Source organism: Dasypus novemcinctus, chromosome 3 (assembly GCF_030445035.2).
Source record: "Dasypus novemcinctus isolate mDasNov1 chromosome 3, mDasNov1.1.hap2, whole genome shotgun sequence".
Classification (NCBI taxonomy): Eukaryota; Metazoa; Chordata; class Mammalia; order Cingulata; family Dasypodidae; genus Dasypus; species Dasypus novemcinctus.
In genome coordinates, this window is record NC_080675.1 from 152,327,832 (window position 1) to 152,352,069 (window position 24,238).

A 24,238-nucleotide genomic window follows, 5' to 3' on the forward strand; every position below is an offset into this window, starting at 1 on the left:
CAAAGGCATCTCAGCTGAATCAAATACAATCAAAGGGTATCACACCCAGAGGAGCAGAACACTTTGCAAATATAATCAATACCTCATTTTTGGAATTCATAAATAATATCAAGCTGCCACAGTCTCTAAAAAAAAAATGGAATAAAAACAAAAAAAAACTAATAATAGCAACTGCTGATTATCATACAGTGCAAATGGAGCTCTCATATGTTGCTGGTGGGAACGCAATATCGTACAGCTACTTAGCAGAACAGTTTGACAGTAAGTTTCCCACTTATTGTATAAACCAGCAGTTCCACTCATAGGTAATCTCAGAGAAGTATACACATATATTCTCACGAAAGTGTGTAAATGAATGTTTGTATCAGCTTTTTTCATATTGCCCCCAAACTGGAAACAACCCAGTTGTCCCTTAACTGGTGAATAAATAAACACACTATGGTACAATGGATAAATCAGCAATAAAAAGGAACAGGATACTTATGCACACAACATTTTTTGGATACAGATTCATTTCTATGAATCTCAAATGCATTGTGCTAAGTGAAAGAAGCAAGTCTTCAAAGGCTGTATATATGGTATGATTCCATTTATGTGACATTCTGAAAAAGATAAAACTATAGCAATTGAAAATAAATATGATTGCCATGTGTTGGGAGAGGGGTTCACCACCAAGGAGCCTCTCAGGTGAATTTGGAGAAGTGATGGAACTTTTCTATCTTTATTGTTAGTGGTGGTTTCAGGACTGTATGCATTTGTCAAAATTCTTCCACTGTACATTAAAAAGAGTAAAGTTAACTGTATAACAAAAATTATATGTTGAAAGAACAAAAAGAGTACATGACTTTCAAGGGAAAGAAAATTAACCACCATACTTTTCAATAGCAATGCTTTACATCAGAAAAAAACTGGAGTAATATTTTTAATATACTCTAGAAAAGAAGATACGTGCCAAGGACTTTGTCCATCAAAACTTACTTTCGCTCATAAAGGGCACAGATACACTGTAATCAACATGCAACAACTCAGGGAATATTGTTACCACAAGCCCTTTCTAAAGAATCTGCTAGAGAACAGACCTCAGACTAGTAAATAACTACAGGACTGGTAGTGAACATTAAATATGTAGTTATGTATGGCCCTGAGACTAAAGAGGGTTAAAAAGCAGAGAGTATAGTATAGTATAAAATGACCACATGTTCTGACAATGTAGATAGCACAACTACTAAAAAATTGCCAAAACCAGTTGTAACCATTTTCACTTGTCACAACTGGTTGGTAGTACTACTGATATTGTTATTCTGAAACCATTATGAGTTGTAATGTAGCATAAAAGTAAGCAATTCTCAATATTCTAGTTTTATTATCTTCTATGCCTTTGAGAACCAGGATTCCCAGTGCAGAAGAAAGGAAAGAGGGATGTTATATAGAAGAAAATAAGGGGAAAATATTAAAACCTTAGTCCTGAACTTGAATCTGAAAATATTAATATAAACTCAGAAGATATTTCATCTTTTGCCCGAGCCGGCGGGGGCAAGTCCAGGGACCTGTGGGAAGAAGCAGAGTGGGGCAGGGGACGAGAAGAATGGAGACAAGACAGGATTCTGATCTAGTCTCGTTTATTGGGGGTAGAACATGGGAATATATAGAGAGGGAAGGGAACGTGTACATAGGTAATAGGCTGGTCTTGTGGGTGGCAGACGTCCAAGGAGGGGATTGGCCGACAGTTCGCACTGGGTCTATGGAGTTTCGCACCGTGCGCATGCGTATTGCTGTGGTCACCTGAGTAGTGGCGGGAGGGGGAGAACAAAGAAGCAGGGAGGAGAAGAATAAGGAAATGACAGGGCAGATTTGTGAACTCTGCCTTGTTGTGAGAGGCTGTAGATAGGTCTCACAGCGGGTGGCTCTCTACAATCTTTAAATGTGTGTGTGTGTTTTCCTAGTTCTCTTCATTCTAAGGGCCGAGAAACAGTGACCAAACCAGTAGCACTGACACTCTTCCCTAGTGCCAAATTATGGTTTATTTCTCATTCAAATAAACCAGCGCTTTTCAGATGGCTGGCCGATTCCAGTCTCGTGCAGAAACCAAATGATGAGCCTGTAACCTCTTACTCTCCCAAATAGTATGGACATTATCAAAAACTACTAGGGACTAGTCAAAGGACTCAGAAGCCCAGGGCCAAATTGCCCAGAAGTAACAGTATAGCTATGTAACAGAAGAGAATTCAGAGTAGTTTGACACAGCAAATCTCAGTTTTTAACGTTTAGATAAAATTAGCACGTGCAGCTTTCAGGTGGACCACCACTGCAGGACCAGCCCTAGATCACAGTCTCCATTCTGTGAGGTTCACTTGGAGAGTCCAATTAGGACTTTAGAATTCTAACTAAAGTTGGAACTCTCTAGTTTCAGGGAATACCTTTTAATAATATATAATTTGAAAATGACTAAATACATATAAATTATATACCTTTTATTAAATGCTTAATGCAAACCACGGCATTTCATAAATTATAATATTCAATGGGGCTCTGGTTTTAATATTCAGTTTCCCCTTTCCTAAGGAATTGGCAATACTTAAGGTCTGGGTGGTCTGATTCAGTCTGGATAATCTTCTTTCTGCAAATTAATTCTACATCATTTGCAAAACATCGTCAGTGTTTTACAAGAATCTGTCCCTTTTCTACATTTGTCCACATCAGGCCAATCCTTTATTATATGAGGACTAAAAGAGTAATTGATGAACAGTCTGTTTCTCTTTGCAACTGTATTTCTGTAACTCTAGTATTTATTACCCCTACTTGGCACAGAGTTTTGCTCTGCAGAAACTTAAGGCCAATGTCCCCCACACAGGTTTTGTGAAATTGCCCATGTTAGCTGTTTTGAAATGGCTTCTCTCTTGACACTGGTATAAGACAATGGATTTTGATGAGTAGTGTTTTTTGAAAAGTCTTAACCACTGTAAATTGCATAAGGATATAAACGATGTACTTTCTAAGCTATATTATCAAATCTTCCCAGACTGCAACTACCTGGGGCTTTTCTTTTTTATTATTTCGTGATATCTTAGGTATACACTACACTTGTATTTTATTACTGTCTTTTTGTATGTAAATATGTTCCCATACTTATTGCCAAAAGACCCGGTTTTCTGATGCTGTTTCTGTCCTGTGGTTTTCAGAGGAAATATTTGCAGTGAAAAGACTTACTGACACCAGATTCACTTGTAGACTCATGTTTGTTTGGAGCAGAAAGACTATCGGAAACCCAACTACAGTGTACTTTTGACAGAATAGGTAGTAAGATTTTAATGTCTTCTCAGAAGATACTTTTAAAATCTGGGGCTTTCTGTTTGATGTTAAAAAGTGCTTCTAGTCATTTGAGTTTTAAATTACAGGAAAGCTGCTTGAGCAGACCACCCAGGCTGGGTTCAAAGAAGTGATCTTTCTAAGGCAGGTGCTCTTCAAATAGAGGTTGTCTTTCAAACAGGTTTTACTGAGTGGACAAGTTTTTCCTGACCCTGAGATTTTTTGTTTCCTCTCTCTTTCTTTATTTTTTCATCAGAAAGTGGTTTCTTTGTGAGAGTTTTGTGAGCATAAGATTATATAGGTGCATATTCCACATTTTATCAGTAAATGATTTTTCTTTAATGCTAAACAAAGGGCATCAAGTATTTGCTTTTTTATTTGCATTTTTATTTATACCTCATGATAGTTCCCAAAAGATTTGAGACAAATTATATAGAAGAAAACAGAAAAATAGAAACCCAAATTCAAGACCACAGAAAATATAGATCAGAATAGTAGATCAAGACCAAAGGGAAAATAGGATACAATTAAAGAAGTTAAAAGGTTCCACACATTATTCAAGATGTAGTACACCCATATATTTTTTAAAAGCCTTTAGAGATCTACAATTATATATATTAAAACCTGCTCTAAAGCTACAGTAAATAAACCTATGTGATATTGGCACAAAGCAAGACTGAGTTAACAATTAGACTTTGAAACCAGGGAATATATCCTGTATACAGCTATAAAGGGAACATTTCAAATCACTGGAGAAATAATGAATTATTTGATAACCTCTTGGGGGGGAAATAAATTTAGATTCCTTCCTCACTCCACATACCAAAATAAATTTTAAGGGAAGCGGATATGGCTCAAGCGATTGGGTGTCTGCATATTACATGTGAGGTCCCAAGTTCGGTTCCCGGTGCCTCCTAAAGAAGATGAGCAAGACAGAGACCTGATATGACAGGCTGGCATGGCAAGCTGACACGAAATGACACAACAAAGAGACACATTGAGGAAACACAATGAGAGACACAACAAGCAGGGAGTGGAGGTGGCTCAAACGATTGGATACCTCCCTCCCACATGGGAGGTCCCAGGTTCGGTTCCTGGTGCCTCCTAAAAAAAAAAAAAGATGAGCACACAACGAATAAACACAAAGCAGACGGCAAATGCAAACAATGGGGAGGTAGGGATAAATCTTCAAAATAAATAAATTTTAAATGAATGGTAGTAAAATATAAAACCATAAAACTATCACATACAGTGATAATTGAAGGAAAAAACAACTACAAATGGCTAGAAAGTAATGCAAATAATATGTTTTTTCATAGTGTGGAAGAACTGTTTATACATAAGAGGAAATAAGGAGAAAAGAAAAAACCACAAAAATTGTTAGAGTACATAAAAGTAACTTCAATAATTTAAAAACCTGAAAATAATATAAAGTGAAAGGCAAAAAATAAACCAGAAAAAAATATTTGCAACATGTATTATGCCTTTGTTTTATTTATAATCTACAAGAATCCTTATAAATCAATAAGTAAATGCCATGTCAGAGGGCCCTACTTTGAAATTTGTGCTCCTGAGTGTGGTGGAGCCGGACTCAGATGTGACTTTCCACACATGCCTCTTCTGTCACTTTTACTGAGCCGGTGGTTGGTGCTAGGGATGGTCCATACTCAGGAGACTTGAATCTCTGGACTGCCCATGTGCCAGCTGGACCCTGAGCTTTAGCAGAGTGGCAACTCCTACTCTCTGGTTCGTTGATCTTACCCAAGTCAGCTAACAGGAAAGTGAAGATGGTCAACCACCACACCAGGGAATCAAGAGTGCCTACAACTGTAAGCAGAGGAATTGCATCCATCATCCATGTGGAATCTAAGCCCCTTCTTGATCTAGAGGTGGAGAGGACATCACCACCCCAGGGTCCACAGAATGGAGGAATAAAATATGGAGGAATAAAATAAAATGGGAATAAAATACTGACATTCTACTATAAAACTATTGTGACGAGTAGTAGAAGAAATTTTAGCATCAAGGTGGAGAAAGTGGCCACAGTAGTTGCTGAGGGCAGGGAGAGGGAAGAAGAGATGTGATGTGGTGGCATTTTTGGGATTTTGAGTTGTCCTAAATGATATTGCAGGGTCAGATGCTATACTTTATATATCCTCCCATAACCCACTGAATGTACTGGGGGAGAGTGTAAACTATTACCCATGTAGTGCAGCAGTGCCCCAAAATGTGTTCGATGAGTGTGCCACAATGATGGGGGAGGTTGTTGGTATGGGAGGAGTGGGCTGGGGGGCGGATATATGGGAACCTTTATATTTTTTCATGTAACATTTTCTATGTAATGTATATATCTTCAAAAAATACAATTTACAAAAATGATGTGGTGGGGGTGGGGAGTGGATTATATGGAAATTAATTAATTAATTTTAAAAATAAGTAAAAGATGTATACTTCCCATGAAAGTAAAACTCATACATCTGTAGCCAGTTGATTTTCAGCAGGGGTGCCAAGACCATTCAATGGGAAAGAATAATCCCTTCAATAAATTGTGCTTGGACAGCTATATAGCTACATGCAGGAAAAAAATGAAGTTGGCCCCTTCTTTCATACCATATACACAACTTAACTCGAAATAGATCAATGACCTTAACATAAGGAGAAAGAAACATAAAACTCTTAGAAGGAAACATAGGGGTAAATTCCATGACCTTGGATTGACTAAGGATTCTTAGATATGACACCAAAAGCATAAGCAAGAAAAGGAAAAAATACATTGACTAGACTTAATCAAAATTTAAATCTTAAGTACTTCAAAGGACACCGTCAAAGTGAAAAGTTAATGCACAGAATGGGAGAAAATAATTTGCAAATAATATATATGATAAGGAACTTTGCATCTAGAATATGTAAAGAACTAACAATCAACAGCCAAAAGACAAACATTTAAAAATGGGCAAAGAACTTGATTAGACATTTTTCCAAAGAAGATATACAAATTGCCAACAAGTACATGAAGAGATACTCAGCATCAATAGTCATTAGGGAAATGCAAAGCAAAACCATGAAATACAACTTCATACCAACTAGGATGGCTTAATAATAATTTTTAAAATAGAAAATAACAATTGTTGTTGTGGATGTGGAGAATTGGAGCCCTTGTTGGTAGGAATTTAAAATATTGGGCAGTTCCTCAAAAAGTTAAATATAGAATGTGACTTAGTAATTCCACTCCTAGGTATGTAAATACCCAAAAGAACTGACAACTGAACAGGCATGTTCATCACAGCATTATTCACAAAAAAAACAAAAAAAGGGAAGTAGCTTAAATGTTCACCAACAGATACTGGATACACAATTTATGGTGTATTCATAAAATGGAATATTATTCAGCCATATAAAGGAATGAATCCATGCTATGACATGATGAATCTTGAAAACATTATGCTGAGAAAAGCCAAAAACAAAATTATTCCATTTATGTGAAATATCCAGAATATGTAAATTCATAGAGACAGAACGTAGATTGGTGGTTGCCAGGAACTTGCAGGTGCAGTGAATAAGGAGAAACTGCTAAAATGGGTACAGGGTTTAATTTAGAGTTATGAAAATGTTGCAGAACTAGTTAGAGGTGGTAGTTGCACAACACTGTTAATGTACTAAATACCCCTGAATTGTAACTTTTACTGCTATCTATTTCTCGACTATCTGTATCATTCCAAACTCAAACTCAAACTCATTTAGCAATAGTTCCCCATTCCTCTCCCCCTCCACCCCCTCCAATAACCACTATTAATATTCTGCATAATTTGCTTATTCTAAGTATTTTTTATGAAGAAGAATCATATATTTGTCCTTTTATGTATGGCTTATTTCACTCAACATGATGTATTCCAGATTCATCCATGTTGTAGCATGGCCTAGCACTTCACTTCTTTTTTTTTTTTTTTTTTAAGATTTATTTATTTATTTATCTCCCCTTCCCCCCCACCCCGCCCACCCCAGTTGTCTGTTCTCTGTGTCTATTTGCTGCGTGTTCGTCTTTGTCCACTTCTGTTGGTGTCAGCTCTCCATGTGTGCGGCGCCATTCCTGGGCAGGCTTCACTTTCTTTCACGCTGGGCAGCTCTCCATATGGGGCGCACTCCTTGCATGTGGGGCTCCCCTACGTGGGGACACCCCTGCATGGCCCAGCACTCCTTGCATGCATCAGCACTTTGTGTGGCCCAGCTCCACATGGGTCAAGGAGACCCGGGGTTTGAACCGCAGACCTCCCATGTGGTAGACAGACGCCCTAACCACTGGGCCAAGTCCACTTCCCCTTCACTCCTTTTTATGACTGAATAATATCCCATTCTATGGATGTACAACATTTTCTTTATCCATTCATCTGGGTTGCTTCCACCTTTTGGCTATTGTGAATAATCCTGTGATGAACAATGGTGAGCAACTATCTGTCTGAGTCCCTGCTGTTGGTTCTTTTGGGTACAAAACCAGGAATGAAATTGCTTTATCGTGTAGTAATTTTATACACAGGAATGGAATTGCTGGGCCATGTAATAATTCTGTGTTTAACTTTCTGAGGACCCCAAACTGTTTTCCATAGTGGCTGCACTATTTTACATTCTCACCTATAATGTATAAGGGTTCTTATTTCTCTGCATCCTTGTCAACACTTGTTATTTTACATTTTGTTGGGTTTTTTTTTTTTAATAATAACCATCCTAGTGGGTGTGAATTGGTATTTCATTGTAATTTTAATTTGCAATTCTCCAGCGGCTAATGATATTGAGCATCTTTTCATATACCTATTGGCCATTTGAATATATTCTTTAGAGAAATGCCTATTCAGATCTTTGGAGTAGTCTTTATTTGGGTCATTTGTCTTTTTGTTATCAAGTTGTGTGAGTTCTTTATATATTTTGGATATATGTTAAACCCTTATCAGATAAATGGTTTCCAAATATGTTGTCCCATTTTGTAGGTTGTCTTTTCACTTTCTTCATAATGTCCTTTGATGCACACATTTTTTTACATTTGATGATGTCTATTTTTTATTTTGTTGCTTGTGCTTTTGGTGTAAAATCTAAAAATCCATCGTTTACCAGCAGGTCCTGAAGATATAGCCCTATGTTTTCTTTTAAGTGTTTTATAGTATTAACTCTTATATTTAGATCTTTGATCCATTTTAAATTAATTTTTGTGTAAGGTAAGAAGTAGGCGTCGGCATACATTCTTTTGTATATGGATTCCCAGCTATTCCAGCACCATTTGTTGAAGCTTTTCTGTCACCATTGAATGGACTTGGCACCTTTGGAGAAAATCAACAGGCCATTTGTATATGGATTTATCTCTGGATTCTGAATTTTATTCATTGGTCTATAAGTCTATCCTTATGCCAGTCCTGCAGTATTTTAATTACTGTAGCTTTGTACTAAGTTTTGAAATCAGGAAGTGTGAATCCTCCAATTTTGACCTTCTCTTTCAATATTGTTTTAGCTATTCAGGGCCTCTTGCAATTCATATGAATTTGAGGATAAGCTTTTCTATTTCTTCAAAAAAAGGCTGCTGGAATTTTGGTAGGGATTGCATTGAATTTGTAGAGCACTTTTGGTAGTATTAACATCTTAATAGTATTAAGTCTTCCAATCCATGAACAAAAGATATCTTTCCATTTATTTAAGTCTTCTTTAATTTCTTTCAACAATATTTTATAATCTTTAGTATATAAATCTTTCACCTCCTTGGTTAAATTTATTCCTAGGTATTTTATTCTTTTAGATGCTGTTGTAAATGGAATTGTTTTCTTGATTTCCTTTTTCAGATTGTGCATTGATGGTGTATAGAAGCACCACTGATTTTTGTGTCTCTGACCTCATACCACATAACTTTGCCAAATTTATTTATTAGCTCTAGCAGGTTTCTTATAGATTTTTTTTAGATCCTCTATATAGGATCATGTCACCTGTGAATAGGGAGAGTTTTATTTCTTCCTTTGCAATTTGGATGCCTTTTATTTCCTTTACCTGATTGCTTCACTTGGCTTCTCTAGAGTGGTTTTCATCCCATGCCTGTTGCTTTCATGCCATTCATTTTATAATTTTTAAATGTTTAGAGAAGAGCTATTCGGTTTTATAAATGGTGTTTTTCTCCTTCTACTAGGTCTGTCTGCAATGCAATCAATGTTTACAACCTCACCTGCAATAACTGTTCAGAAAACTGCACAGATGTTCTGTTTAGTAACAAGATTACCTTCTTAATGGACCTCTTGATACACCAGTTGACGGTATGTACTGTTATTGCTTAAGTTAGAAGCAGTTAAAGTTTGAGAAATATTTCCTGGGTAGAAAAGCTGAAAGAATTTGGATTTACTCTCCAGATGAAAAGAAATGAAGAAGATTGAGAATAAAATAGGAACTGGCAGAGGAACCTCTGTATAGTTTGAAAATTCTATCTCCTAAATTCCAATACTTAATGGATAATAGACTGGTAAACTTACCAAGATCACAAATTTACACAGTTAGATTGGGGCTTTGGAATCAGCTGGACCCAAAGCCAGCTCTCTGAGGCTACAGTAATGAGTGCTGTGAAAGGGAAGAAAGCTGGGAAAGCCTCAAAACCTCTTTTTGCCAGTTCAGCCAAAAGGGTCATTTTGAAAAGGATTTTCGATAGCCACTGAGATTTTTTTTTAAGTGAAATTCTTCTTTCAGAAAGGGACAAAGGCACTACACATTTGTAATCAGAACAAGCAGTCAGATTAGCCTTAAAATTTACCTCAACTCACAGGTATTGAAAGAGATAAGCACAGTATAATATCCAAATGTTTACACCTGTCAATTTCAGTATCCAGAACAGAGCCATGGGGCCAGAAGTTTCCTGGTGAAATTTCTAAGCCCCTGAGGTGCTAGTGCAAAATTGATCTCAAGCTGCAAGTTTACAACACAGGAGATTTATTCCTTAGAACTTACTTACTTTTACTCAGCACAAAGTTCTAATAACTCTTCCTAAACTACATACCTTTCTTTCTCTTCCCTCCTCTGTCTGGTTAATTTCTACATAATCTGCAGGCATTAATGCAGCCACAATGTTACCTTCTTCATGAAACCATCCCTAACCAGACCCTCTCCTCAAATCCATACTGGGCATTTTTCTTATGTGCTTCTAGACCTCTCCATCCTTACAAGCTTTCATATAATTGATTACATTGAATTTTACTCCACAATTAGCAATTTACTTCACTATTGTCCATTTTCCCTATTAGCAATAAAATCAACAAAAACAGGAAATAAGTTACTACTATCTCCAGCATCCTAACACAGGACCTGGCACTTGATGGTTTTAGTAAGTCATTGAATAAATGTATGAGTAAATAAGTGAATCCTAGCATATCATAAGCCTGAAAATCAGAAAGGGAATTATAAGGCTCTTACATGTAAGCATACTGACAATGAGAGGGTCAGCAGTCAGGGAGGACAAAGAAAGACAGACCTAAAACAGTAACACAATACAACAATGGCTACTTATAGGGATGACACTGAGTCATCAAAAGAAGACTAAACTATATATGGTGTTATCAAAGGAATTAAAATATAGGTAAGATATTTTAATAATAAAATATGGGTAAGAGCAAAAAATCTATCAGAAATGGTTGAAAAGCAGGACAGAAGACTTAAAGTTTTTTATTGACCTTATATCCCAGGCATTTGATTATATATTACCTCATTTAATTTTCAAAACAGCCTCATAAAGTCAGTATTATTATCCTCATTTTACAAGTGTGGGTAATTTGAGTCCCAGAGGTTAGCTTACCTAACGCTACATAGAAAGTCTCAGAGCCAAGAGTCAAACTTGTATTTGTCAAGCCCAAAGTGAGACGTGCTACGAAATACTTACTTTTCAAAGTATCGTTGTTGTGAAAGGCAAGGAAAGACTAAGGAACTGTAAGACATTAGAAGAATCTCAGGAGACACATCAACTAAATGTTTTGTGGACTGGGAAAAGGACAGGAAGAAGACTGGAATATTCAAATAAGGTCTCTGGAATAGTTCATTTTATTGGTTCAATATTAATTTCCTGATTTCAATAATTGTACTATGATTAACTGGGATAGTAACAGCAAGAGACACTGGGTGAAGGGAACTCTGTACTGTTTTTGCAGCATTTCTGTTAGTTTAACATTACTTCAAACTAGAAGTAATAAACCAAAAACAGAATCCCATGCTCTCTCACCATCCCTTGTTGCATCATCTGAAAGAATTTACTCTGTGAAACTTACTCTGTATTGATAATGGAAGAAGAGACATTAATGTAGTTTGAACGAAACAAGTAATGAAAGAGAAGAGCATTTGAAATGTGAAGGAATGAGCAAAAAAAACTTATAGACTCTCTTCACTCTCACCTGGTCAATGACTATTCTTATTCCAACAAATCATTTGAGGCAGTTCATTTATTCTCTCGTTTAAAAATGGTTTAGTGCCTACTATGTTCCAATTCCATAAAAACATAGGATACGAATCCTGCTTCCAGGAGCTCCCTGCTTAGGAGTGGGAACAGACATAGATGACATATAGTAAATGGTGTGATGCCAGCCTGAAGAAAATACTGTGGGAACACAGGGGAAAGAATTGGGTAGCTCGGCCTGGGATATCACAAAGGAGGAACATTTGACCTGAACTTAGCTACTCATAATGACTGTCATTTATTAAGAGCTTGCATGTGCCAGGAGCTTGTAAGTAGCTTGATTCTCTCCCTCTTTTTGAAGACCCCAGCTTCCTCTGAATAATATTCTGTTGCTTGTGACATCAGGGTTTCTTAACACTCAATCTCTCAATCAATGAATGTCACCATATTCTGTGTTTAATCTGCTCTATGAATTTTGCTCTATTTGGAACTGAGATCCTGAGATATTTGTTAGCCAAATACATTTTATCCTTCTCCTTATACATGGCACTGCTTGGTTTTACAGTTCCTTTTAGACTTTTTATTCTCTAGTCAATTCTAATGCTGCTGTGACTGTGTTTCCAATAGTGGGGAGAGGAAGATATTCCAGCTTTTTTTTTTTTCTTTGCAGTGGGATAGCTGGTGATGGTGATTTTTATGTTTCTGGAAATTCCATTTTTCTTGCTAACAGATACACCCTGGCTTTGATATACATGTAACTGAAAAATGAACTACTAACTTGATAGTGCTCTTTAAGTAAGAATAGAAAATATTCATTAAAGCATTTTCCAGCAGGAATACAAAGAAGCATAAAAGAAACTATTTATAATCTGATAGAATTTTTAACCTGATTATCAGGCATTTCAGCCTTTCTGGTTCTTTAGTGGCCCCAAATGGTTTAGAAGACCTTTTTCTTCAGATTAGCTACATGGAGTGTGTTTTTAGCATGTTTGTATTTCATTTCAGTTACTATGTGCAAAGCACCATACAGAGGTGAATTAGACAGTTTGTTTACTCTAACGGCCAAAGTTAAGGAGGGAAGAAATTGTATACATGAATATTAAAGACAGACTATGAGAAGTTCTATAATGTTATCAAAACTACAGAGTATCCAAGAAACCTAGAATAGTGCCTTGCGTATAGTAAGTGCTTGTTAAATATTTAATAGTTGAGTGGGTGGATTCATGGATTCTAACTTGGAACATTGGGAAGACTTTGAGGAAGAAGTTGGATTTGACTATGCCTTGACAATGGATGGAACTTCAACAAATCTGAGTTTATAATATTTACAAAAGATAAATTAGCACATGTGGCACTGTAAAGGAATGTAGCTCTTCTTAGAATACTTTTTCTTGCAGTGCAGATGCAGAGTAGGAATTTTAGGATAAGCTCTTGGGGAATTTATTTGGAACCCTGAAAAATAGCTCATCTAGACAGGCCTCCTCTAGGAAGGAAGTCTAACACAGATCTTTTATCTTCAAAGAAGCCTGAAAACTTTTAAAAATGGTAAAGTAGATTTCATCCTTTTCTCAGTAAGTAATTGTTAAGCATCTTCTTGTGCTGAGATCATTCCAGTGTAAATGATAGTGGGTCTCAAGGCTCAAGATGTCTACCTGGGGAGACCAGATATGCATATTGGAAGGTAATAAAAAAAGACCCATTATGGTAATACTCCATGTAGTAAAAATAGATGAATAGAATTTTAATGTTGGACAAGATCTAACTAGTACAAATGAGCATATTGAGATATGGAAAAGGGATCACACAGCTACCTAGTAGCAGAATGATGACCTTGATTCTTGTCTCTTCTGTCTCTCTCCAAAGCTTCCTTTCCTATAAACTAAATTGACGTCTCCTTACTTTATTGAGCTGATGAAACAAACCAACATTTTTATGACTTTAATTTCTTGTCTATACATGTTTAATATTGTCAGTTGCTTAGGATATACTAAAGAAGCATTTAATTAAAATATAATTTCTTGATGCTTCATTGTGTTGCAGAAGGCATTAAGTATTTATTAGTAGTCTTATTTTTAATTCATAGTGACCTGTTCTTCATGAAATATTTAAAGTATACACTTATAAATTGTGTGTTTGTGTTTTCTGGGACCAAGGAGATTGTTAATTGAAAAGTGATGTACAAACCTTAATAATTGATATGATACTATTGGATCAAAGACGCTGTTAGGGAGCTCTTCAAAAGGTGATAAAAAAAAGTCCTGAATACCAAGAAAAAATCTCAGTGCAACCTGTATCAGCAAGGGGATTGTTTTTCACTGAGTCATGTGTAGAGCCATCCAGATGCCTATTTGCTTTTCATTATAGTAACAGAGAAATGGGACTGGCCATTCACCACACTATTATCTTTGTACTGAGGAGCCAGAACATGGACTCTATAGTTAATTACATGGGAGCAGAAATCCTTCAATATTCTACAGGTGACGGTATTCTTCTTGATATCAGTTTCATCTTGCTTCCTTCTTTCCTCACTGTGTGACAGTACCTCAACCTATCAAAGATACCTCACCCTTTATCAAAAATACCTCACTCTTTATCAAAAATGTGAACTCTGTGTTCTAATATGCCATATATGCCTTATTGACACAGAGATAACAGAACCAGAGTGAAGGCATTCACCATTATCCAATGCTGTAATCAGGTCCACTTAATTACCAATGAGGTCAATGGAATTCAAAGAGGCAAGGATAGGAACATCCCCTATCCTTGGGATGGGGTTACTTGCAAAATGTTATATATCCCATTACCAATAGAACTGGGATTCAAAGTCAGGTCTTCTAAACCCCAACCTAGCCTTCTTCCCTCTCAATCACATGTTGCATAGCTAATTTAAATTTGATGAGTCCAGATAAGGGATGTTGTAACTGGTGTGGAGTTTTACTCTCAGAGCTACATTGAGAATTCAACCAAGAAAGGAATGTGGGTCAGATTATAACTCTTATTTCCCTTTAACTTCACTCAGATGAAATGGCGTTGTCACCATCATCATTATTGCCTGAAGTCATTAATTGCCTTCTTGAGACAGAAATTGGCACATCCACCATCATAGTGGAGATTTCAGCATAGCGCTTTCAAATATTGATAGGTAAAGCAAAAAATTACTAAAGTTGTAAAAGGTTTGACTAAAACAGTTAAGCTTGGTTTAATGCATATAGATAAAACCCTAATACCACAGTAGAAAATATGCAATCTTTATACGTACACATAGAAAATTTACTAGGCCTTAAAGTGAATCTTTAATTCCAAATAATCGGTATCATACAGATGATTCAGTTCTGTTTCCAGTATGGCTTAATAAGCTCTTGCAGATAATAAATATAAATGCTGGTTAAATTATAAAAAACAAATACCTGATGATATTGGACTCATATTGCAGAGTGATTAAAGCAGGCAGATTCTGGATGGGAATAAATACTTGGAAGAAGGGAAAAGCATTGGATAAATTTGCTAGTTTCGTAGCATTTAGCCCAAAAGCAGGCCACAATTGATGCTACATGGAGTGGCTAAAACTTCAGTAGAGTTTAGTCTTTCTGATCTGAAGAACCAGAGGACAGAGTTTAGGACAGAGACAATTGCTAAAAACTGAGAGGGATATTCAGAAAGGACAGAGCCAGAAAGGAGGAGCCTATAATTGTTAATAAATATGTGGATGACCCTTGAACCATGCATGTACAGGAAAGACTCTAAGTGCCTCCGCTAAGACAAAAGAACTGAACTGCCAAAAAGGCAGTTTTACTTCAATAGAAAATGCCTACTTAATTTTTTTTTTAACTTGTCAGTGAAATATAACAGAAATCACAGTCTCTACAACATACAATTCATAATGTCTGAATTTGCTCAACATACAAAGAAAAGGATAATGTGACCCATTCTCAAGAAAAAAAAATTAATGAAAACTGACCCTGAGATCACACAGATGTTAGAATTAGCAGGCAAGGATATTAGAAGACCTGTTATTCCTAGATCAATGACATAAAGGAAAATATGCTCACCATGAATGAAAACCTTAGCAGAGAGAAAGGAAGATAACAAAGAACCAAATGGAATTTCTAGGACTGAAAAATAAAATAACTGAAATAGGAAACTCACTGGATGAATTAATAAATGAAAAGGAATGCTGAAAAGAGAAAATCTCTATTAGGCAAACACCATAATTATGATCATTGCAGGAGAGAATCAGTCAGTATATGCAAGAATTAATGGACAAAATTAATGAATAGTCAAGACAAGGTGCAGAGACTTGCAGGGGTCCTAGAGGAGGTGATATCTTACCTAAGACCTGAAGAGAAATTAATTATCAACTATGAAAAGAGTGAGAGAAAAAAATCAGCCTCAGCGAAGGTTACATACAGCCTAAGTAAAGGCAGGGAAAAGAGGGCTGAGTTTACTAATGAGAGCTCTGACTGGAGACTGAACCAAGAATTAACTCATGAAGGACACTTTCGGTGAAGATGACTCTTGCCTTAGCTCATGTCCTAAGGAAGCTTACTTGTCTATCATGTATCAAATGTGAAAGGAAAAATCTACTTACTGTGCTGCTACATTCTAGAAAATAATGGCTTGCATTTTAAATAGGTAAAAATGGTAATTAATCTGTCAGTTGAAGCAGGAAGATCTGTGTCTCAAATCTGTTCCAAGTATCTTTCTGCCATTTTTTAACAATAAAAGAAAATGTTTATTTTGTTTATAAAATATTTGTGCCGCACCCATTTCCAAGAAGAATGAAAGTTTTTTGAGGAACATGATGTTTACATAGTTTTAAAGTACCCCCCTACATGGTATCTAATTGTAAAGTGAAAGAGTAACTCTACAGTGAACAATACAGTGTGGCATTGGTGTGGAGAAAGTGGTCATGGTGGCTGCTGGGGGTAGGGAGTGGGAGGAAGAGATGCGATGTGGGGGCATTTTCGGGGGTTGGAGTTGTCCTGGGTGATGCTGCAGGGACAGTTACCAGACACTGTATGTCCTCCCATGGTCCACTGGGTGGACTGTGGGAGAGTGTGGGCTATGGTGTGGACCATTGGCCATGAGGTGCAGTGGTGCTCAGAGATGTATTCACCAAATGCAATGAATATCTCATGATGATGGAGGAGGTTGTAGTTATGGGCGGAAGAGTGGGGTGAGGGGGGTGGGGGATATATGGGGACCTCATTTTTTTTTAATGTAACATTAAAAAAATAAAGACAAAAACAAAAAAACTGACATCTACCACCTTATCAAGTGGACAAAGTTAGCATCATTAGTCTTTCAACACATCAGTATCATCTGCCACCTGATAGAAGTAATGAGAAGAATACAGCATCACTTCTGTAGTATTATTGCCAGAGATTCATAATTTGAATCTAATCATGGGGAAATATCAGATATTGCCAAATTATGGGACAATTTCAATATAAAGTATAATCTCCCAAGTCTGAAAATCAAAAGTTCAAGTTGCCACTGAGGAATTTTCCTAGACTAGAGAAGACTAAAGAGACATGCCAACTAAATGCAATATGATTCTGAACTGGATCATTATTGAGACAATTGGTGAATCCAGAAGGATTAGATCTAGATTAGATCATAGTCAAAGAATCAGTAATAATCTCCAGATTTTGATGGATATGTTGTGGTTATGTGGAATGTCACTGTTGGGAATATACACAAAAGTATTCGGTGGTGATGGGACATAATGCAAGCAACTTATTCTCACAACATTCAGGAAAAAAGTTCTTTAACTATACTTGAAACTATTCTAAAGTTTGAGATTATATCTGCTCATAAACATACATATATGTCTTAGAGACATACAGAAATAAAAAGTTCTAGAAATCTGAAATGAGTTGATAAGAGTTACATGATTTCAATCAGCGACATGCATTGACCTCAGTAGCTGAAGCTACTTAATTACTAAGCCTTATTTATCAAGGCTTAAATATGGGCCTTGAACTTTAAAAGGTTACCTTATTAGAGAAATTATTGTTCTTAGTAAAGTGAACTTTAATTATAGACTATATGCTGATAGATATATACTTGAAACACACCTAAAACCTTTGCAGAAGAAATTTTGAAACAGTTATTTGACTCTTGTCATGAACATTCTTCAAAAGGGATGACAGCTCTTCAATGTACATTGTGCCAATTTGAGCACAACACTATGGTGTTGTTTACCATAGAGGTTCAGGAAAATGGGCAAACCCAGTCCCCAGGTAGGATATCTTTTGTAGAGAGGTACTCTGAAACCTAGGTGTCCTGTACCTGTATTAGAAAGTTCATGTTCTAGCTGTAGGGAAAAGAGCACTACAAATAAAAGACACAAAGGCCATCATCAGCAATGCAAGGGAATAGGTCTATCCCTTTATGTCTAACAAGTCTGTGGTACACAGTTTGGTAGCTGCTGTTTGGGAGAAGGAAGAGAGACTTGGAAAAAAAGCCTAAGATAATAAAAACTAGCAAGGATAAGAGATATACACTATCTTGGTTTGTCTTTTAAGGACCCCAGAAAACTGTGTTCTAAAGCTAACCCATTCCTGTGCCTGAAAACACAGTGTAGATAGGATCCTTTGATTGCATTAAGGAACCCTTTGATTAGATCACTTGTTTAGATTGCTTTGAGGCCTTTGATTAGACTACATCAGTGAGGCGTTACCCAGGTTGGGTCTCCGTCCTTTTGGTGGGATATTATATAAACAGAAGTGGAAGCAGAAACACACCGAGAAAGGAAACTGCCATTTTAACTACCATGTGAGAGAGAAAACTCCAGAGATTGGCCACCATCTTACATTGTCATATGGCAAGAACCCAGGATCTGCCATTAGTCAACTTTGGTGAGACAGCATCTCTGATGATGCCTTGATTTTCACAGTATTGGACCTGTAAGCTTTTACCTGAAAACATTTCCCATTATAAAAGCCAACCCATTTCTGGCATTTTTGGGTCAGCAGCCTTACCAGAGTAAAACATACATATACACAGGTATGCACATACTCATAAGGCAGAGAGATGAGAGAATGGAAGAGAGAATAAAAGGTAGACAGGAAGAGAACAAGATAAAAGGGGGCCTGAGGAAGGAAATGGAATGGAAAGGAAAAGAGAACACAAGTGGATCAGGTATGAGGGGGTGGGCAGATAGAAATTAGAAAGGTTAATAGAGAGACACCCTGTTGAAGGCCTTTCCTAGTAACTTATAATAATGCGGTTTCTCTGCCTGCCCTCCTGGAGCTTACATCCCAATGTTATGCTTATATTTGGACAGAGCAAGACATTAACCCAGAGTCCTTCTGGATTTTCCAATAAAGGAAAGAGAACAGTAATACCAGCCATTAATATGGTCATACTTACAGCCAAGTTCTTGTTTCTGTGCCCTTTCCCACTTCTCATGGGGTTTTATGAGATGTGGAGACTGGACTTAAACCATTCTTTACAGTTGGCTCTTGCTCAGTTCATTCTCACCTGTGAAAGCAGTCTGTTTAGAAAGGATAAGGCAGCAATATTAGGTCTCATTAACACCTCTGACTGTGGCAAATGAAAGGTTTAATATAGACCACACTTCAGTATGTAGTTGTGTTCCTTGAAAGCTAACTGGCTTTCTTTTTTAATCTTGACAATATAGTTTAACAGATTTCCTGCATTTTAAAAAGCGTGCTTTTAGCTTGGCAATTTCTTAAAAACTACCCTACATGCTAGGAATTCCACTCTTAGGTATTTACCAAGAAAAATAAATACAATTTTCTACAAAAAGACTTGTACAACAATGATCTTACCAGCTTTATTCATAAATAACTAAAATCCTTAAACAATACACATATGCATCAATGGGTAAATTGCTATACAAATTGTGGTATATCCATCAATGGAATAACACTTAGCAATAAAAAGGAATGAACTACTGATAAATTCAACAATATAGATGAATCTTCAAACCACTATTCAAAAGTGGGTAAAAAAAGATTCAAAATCGACCTATTGTATGATTCCAGTTATTTGAGGTTGTAGAAAATACAAAGTAATCTATAATGACAGAAAACAGATCAGCAGTTGTCTGGGGCCAGGGGTGGAGGAAAGATTGATTTCATAAGGGCACAAAAGGGAACTTTTAAGGGTGATAAAAATGTTACATAGGTACATATATTTTTCAAAACTCATTAAAGTGTACCTGTAAATAAGTATAGATTACAGTAAAACTTATTTTTTTATGTGCTTTTGTAAATGTGGCAAAATGTTATCAATTGGTGGACCTAGGTGAAGAGTATATGGATTCATAGTATACTATTCTTTCTTTTCTGAAGATTTGACATTTTTCAGAATAAAAGTTGGGAGAAATGGGCTTTTGTTTACATGCAAAAGGTCCTTTTGTCTTTTGGTATTGTAAGCTGAGTGGCGTTTTATTTTTGCCCTAGATTTAGAGGGAAAAAGTACTCTCTCCAAAAGCAGCAATGTAAAGACACCAATTGAATTGAAGTGAGAAGATAGGGGGCTAAAGACTGCACCACCTCCTTATGCTTTTATATCCATTTTTTCGAGCCACTCTGCTACCTTCCTAACTTCCCACCAATACTAGAAATTTCCCTTCACCTCAAAATAGAAACCCTACACTCATTTTGCATTAACTCCCCTTTCCCCTTCCCCTCACCCCTGGTAACCTGTACTATACTTTCTGTCTTTATGAGTTTGCATATTCTCTAACACTTTCTTTGTGGTTACCATGGAACTTAAATTTAATATCCTAAATCTATAACAATTTTGTTTGCTTTGGTACCAACTTAACTTCAATAGCATACCTAAACTATGTTCCTGTACTCTTTCATTCCCCAACCTTTAGGTATTTCTTGTCAAAAATTACATATTTATATATTATGAGTCCAAAACCACTGACTCATGATAACATTTTATACATTTGTCTTTTTTTTTTTTTTAAAGATTTATTTATTTTATTCCCCCCGCCCTCACCCCAGTGGTCTGCTCTCTTGTGTCCACTTGCTTTGTGTTCTTCTGTGTCTGCTGGCATTCTCGGCAGCACCAGGAACCTGTGTCTCTTTTTGTTGTGTCATCTTGCTGCATCAGCTCTCCATGTGTACCTGCCTCTCCTGGGTAGGCTGCACTTTTTTTGCATGGGGCAGCTCTCCTTGTAGGGTTCACTCCTTGTGTGTAGGAATCCCCTACTCAGGGGACACCCCTGCATGGCATGGCACTCCTTGCACGTGGCAGCACTGCACGTGGGCCAGCTCACCACACAGGTCAGGAGGCCCTGGGTTTGAACCATGAACCTCCTATGTTGTAGGCGGACATATCAGTTGAGCCACATCCGCTTCCCAATTTCTGCATCTTAATTGTGATGATGGTGGTTACACCAATTTACTTTGCGATAAGTTGGCATAAATCTAAACACATATGTGTTTTAGTTTCCTATGGCTGTCATAGCAAATTACTACAAACTTGATGACTTTAAACAATAGATATTTATTCTCTCACTCTTCTGGAGGTTTGAAGTCTGAAATCAAGGTGTCAGCAGGGCCACGTTCCCTCTGAAGGCTCTAGGGGAAGCACCTTCCTTGCCTCTTCCTACCTTCTGGTGTTTGCCAGCAAACCTTGGTGTTCCTTGGCTTATACTGCATCACTCCAATTTCTGCCTCCATCATCACATCTTCTTTCTTCTGTGTGTCTTCACATGGCCTTCTTAGACCAGTCATAGGCATTTAGGGTCTGCCCTGATCCAGTATGAACTGATCTTAATTTAACTAATTACAACTGCAAAGACCTTATTTCCAAATAACTTCACATTCTGAAATCCCAGGTGGACATAAATTTGGGGCAGATACCATCCAACCTTGTTCATATTGTTATATAAAATGTAACCATTGGAAGAAAACTGAGTGAAGGGTATACAGGACTACTCTGTACTTTTCTTGTTTGTTTGTACTTCCCTGTAAATCAAAAATTATTTTAAAATAAAAGTTAAAATACATATAATCTCACCCAACTAGAACTCAGATGAGCCAGAAATTAAATAATTTGAAAATACTTGATTCTTTAAAAAGATCAAGAGGGAAGATGCATCTTGAAAAATTTCTTTTATTCTTTGAAAGACAATATAGCTCAGGCTCTGGAATCAAACTACTAGGGTTCAATTTTAACTCCAGAGCTATAATTTAAACTTATAAATTATAACATAATTTTGAAAAATTTACTTCTTTGAAACTCAGTTTCTCAAATGAGGACAACTGACAAATCATAGAATTTTCTTTCAAAAAATATTTTAAGCACTTACAGTGTTTAAGGAACTATACACTGGGCATTAGAAGTGAATGAAATATATTTGTCTTAATTCTCATAGAGCTGCTATTCTAGAAAGTAAGAGAAATAGTCGTTATGCAATTAATTGTGTGATCACTAATGTGATCTCTGCTACAGAGTAGTACAGGGTGCTAGGAGAGCATGAACAGGGGGCCTGATCAACTCAGGAGAGTGAAGAAAGGTTTCTCTGAAGAAGTACTGTTTAACCTGAACCCTAAAGCCTGAGTATGTTTTGACTAGGCAAAAAAACAGAAGTAGTTACTGATCTAACCAGAGATAACTCTGACATTGAAAAGAGTTTATTGAGTTTAATGAACTAGTAAGGCCATTGAGGCTAGATCTTAGTGAACAAGATGTGAAATGGGTCAATTTAGGCAGGTGAGTTAGATAGCAGTCAGAGGATGCAGCACTGTTGGCTAAGGTAACGATTTGAGACTTTACTCTTAAATATAGGAGCATGCAACTGAAGTATGCCATATAGGATCATAGGTGCAACTAAAGTGAATTAGAAGGGACAGGTATGGATGCAGAAAGACCAATTAGAAGATTTGTCCTAACAGTCTGAGAGAAGGGTGATGGTGACTTGGATTATGAGGATGCAAATAAAATGGAGAGGTAAGGAAATATTTAGGATGTAGAATTAATCAGACTTGATCATTGGATATGTGGGGTAAAGAAGATCAAGATTTCTGGCTTTTGAACCTGGGTGGATGTATGGTAGTTCCATTTTCTGAGATTAGGAAAAATAGGAAGAGGACAAGATTTGATAGGGAAGAGCCACTTGTAGTTAAGGATGATTTTTCTGTATTCATTTATTGATGGGATCCTGAATGGCAGCTTTGAGCAAAAGGGATATTGTTTGCTATAAAATGCCAAAATAATTGATTTAGGAATTATTCACTAAAATGATAGGAAGCCACGTGTTTTGCCTTCACAGATATTCATCATCTGTCCTTCCTTCTTGTGTACACCCATGGACATAGACATATACACACACCTTTCACACCCGGTCAGCCCCCAGCTCAACAGCTCCAGGGGCTTCCATTTTACAAATGGCGTGGTTGAGTTTCTAAAAGAGAATGAAAGCTGTTGTGATTAGATGTGTCCCACAGTGCAGGCATTTTGTTTGCTGTGTGCATTCAGAATTTTGGAGGCTTAAGCCTTGTATCCATGAAAATCTAGTGATCAGAGGCCTAGAAGGCAAGCATATCAAATTTGTAATTTGCAAAACAAGGAATCAGACTTGTGGAGTGAGAGAATCAGGATGGAGAAAGTTATCAGTGGGCTGGTATTTAGATTGAAAAACATAATCTAGATGTGGTGGTAACCTACCTTTACTGTTGGATCAGTGGAAAAGATTCAGAACTAGAGGGAAAGACCTAGAGGTTTTGTGTGACAGTGAACTAGGTATGTTATGAGTGTGACATGAGTTGTAAAAAAACTGATGTCATATGTAGTTGGATAGAGTCCAGAACAAGAAGATGACAGTCCTCCTGCAGAAGAAGGAGTAACCTGAAGCTGGGATTCAATATACATGAGAGCTGTTTTGAAACTTCTGAATGATTCTTCTAGGGAAAGGGAAACAATCCTGTTCTGAATGTCACAGAAGAAAGAAAAGATCAATGACCAGTGTGTCAAGCAGGGGGCTCTAGAGACAGGACAGGGACAGACATTGGATAAACCAAAATAACAAATATAACCGCCCAAAATTGGAAAGGCCTGAGTAGTTGGTGAGTACCCAGTGGCTGAGGATGTCAGACTTATATCAGGGTATCCCTGAAATCCTTATATTGTTTGGAATTAACCAGTTAATGACCATGGAGCCTTCTTAACTCTGAGAGTTGCTAATTTTCTTAGTTCTTCAAAGCCCTCCCTCTAACATTATTATGATTATATAATGATGCCTTCATTTATTTTTACCTCATCTTTCATTGCTTAACTACTAGTGATCTTTTTTCCACTGTCATCAATACACCTGCTCCCACCTAATTTTTCATTATTTTTTGTTTCCTGATTGTAGCCTATATTCCAGATAGATGAGGTTACTTAGATAACTTTATTGTCATAAATAAAAACTTACAAAATCATAGCATCTGAGAGTTAATAGAGGTCTTAGAAATTAACTAGTTCAGCCTCCTACCAGAAAAGATACAGGTGGTATTAAGGTAAGTCACTAAACATGGAGCCAGGTGTCCTGAATTTGAGAAG

General features: G+C 36.8%; 1 protein-coding gene across 6 annotated transcripts in view; it reads left to right on the top strand.

Annotated features, from left to right (window-relative positions):
* Nucleotides 1–24,238, top strand: part of SCAPER (S-phase cyclin A associated protein in the ER) — a 616,772-nt gene that overhangs the window by 504,847 nt on the left and 87,687 nt on the right. For all 6 annotated transcript variants that reach the window (XM_004468178.4, XM_004468179.4, XM_071214311.1 and 3 more), the window contains one exon: nucleotides 9,464–9,587. In XM_004468178.4, coding sequence (XP_004468235.1) covers nucleotides 9,464–9,587 — 124 coding nt within the window. The remainder of the gene's footprint in view (nucleotides 1–9,463; nucleotides 9,588–24,238) is intronic.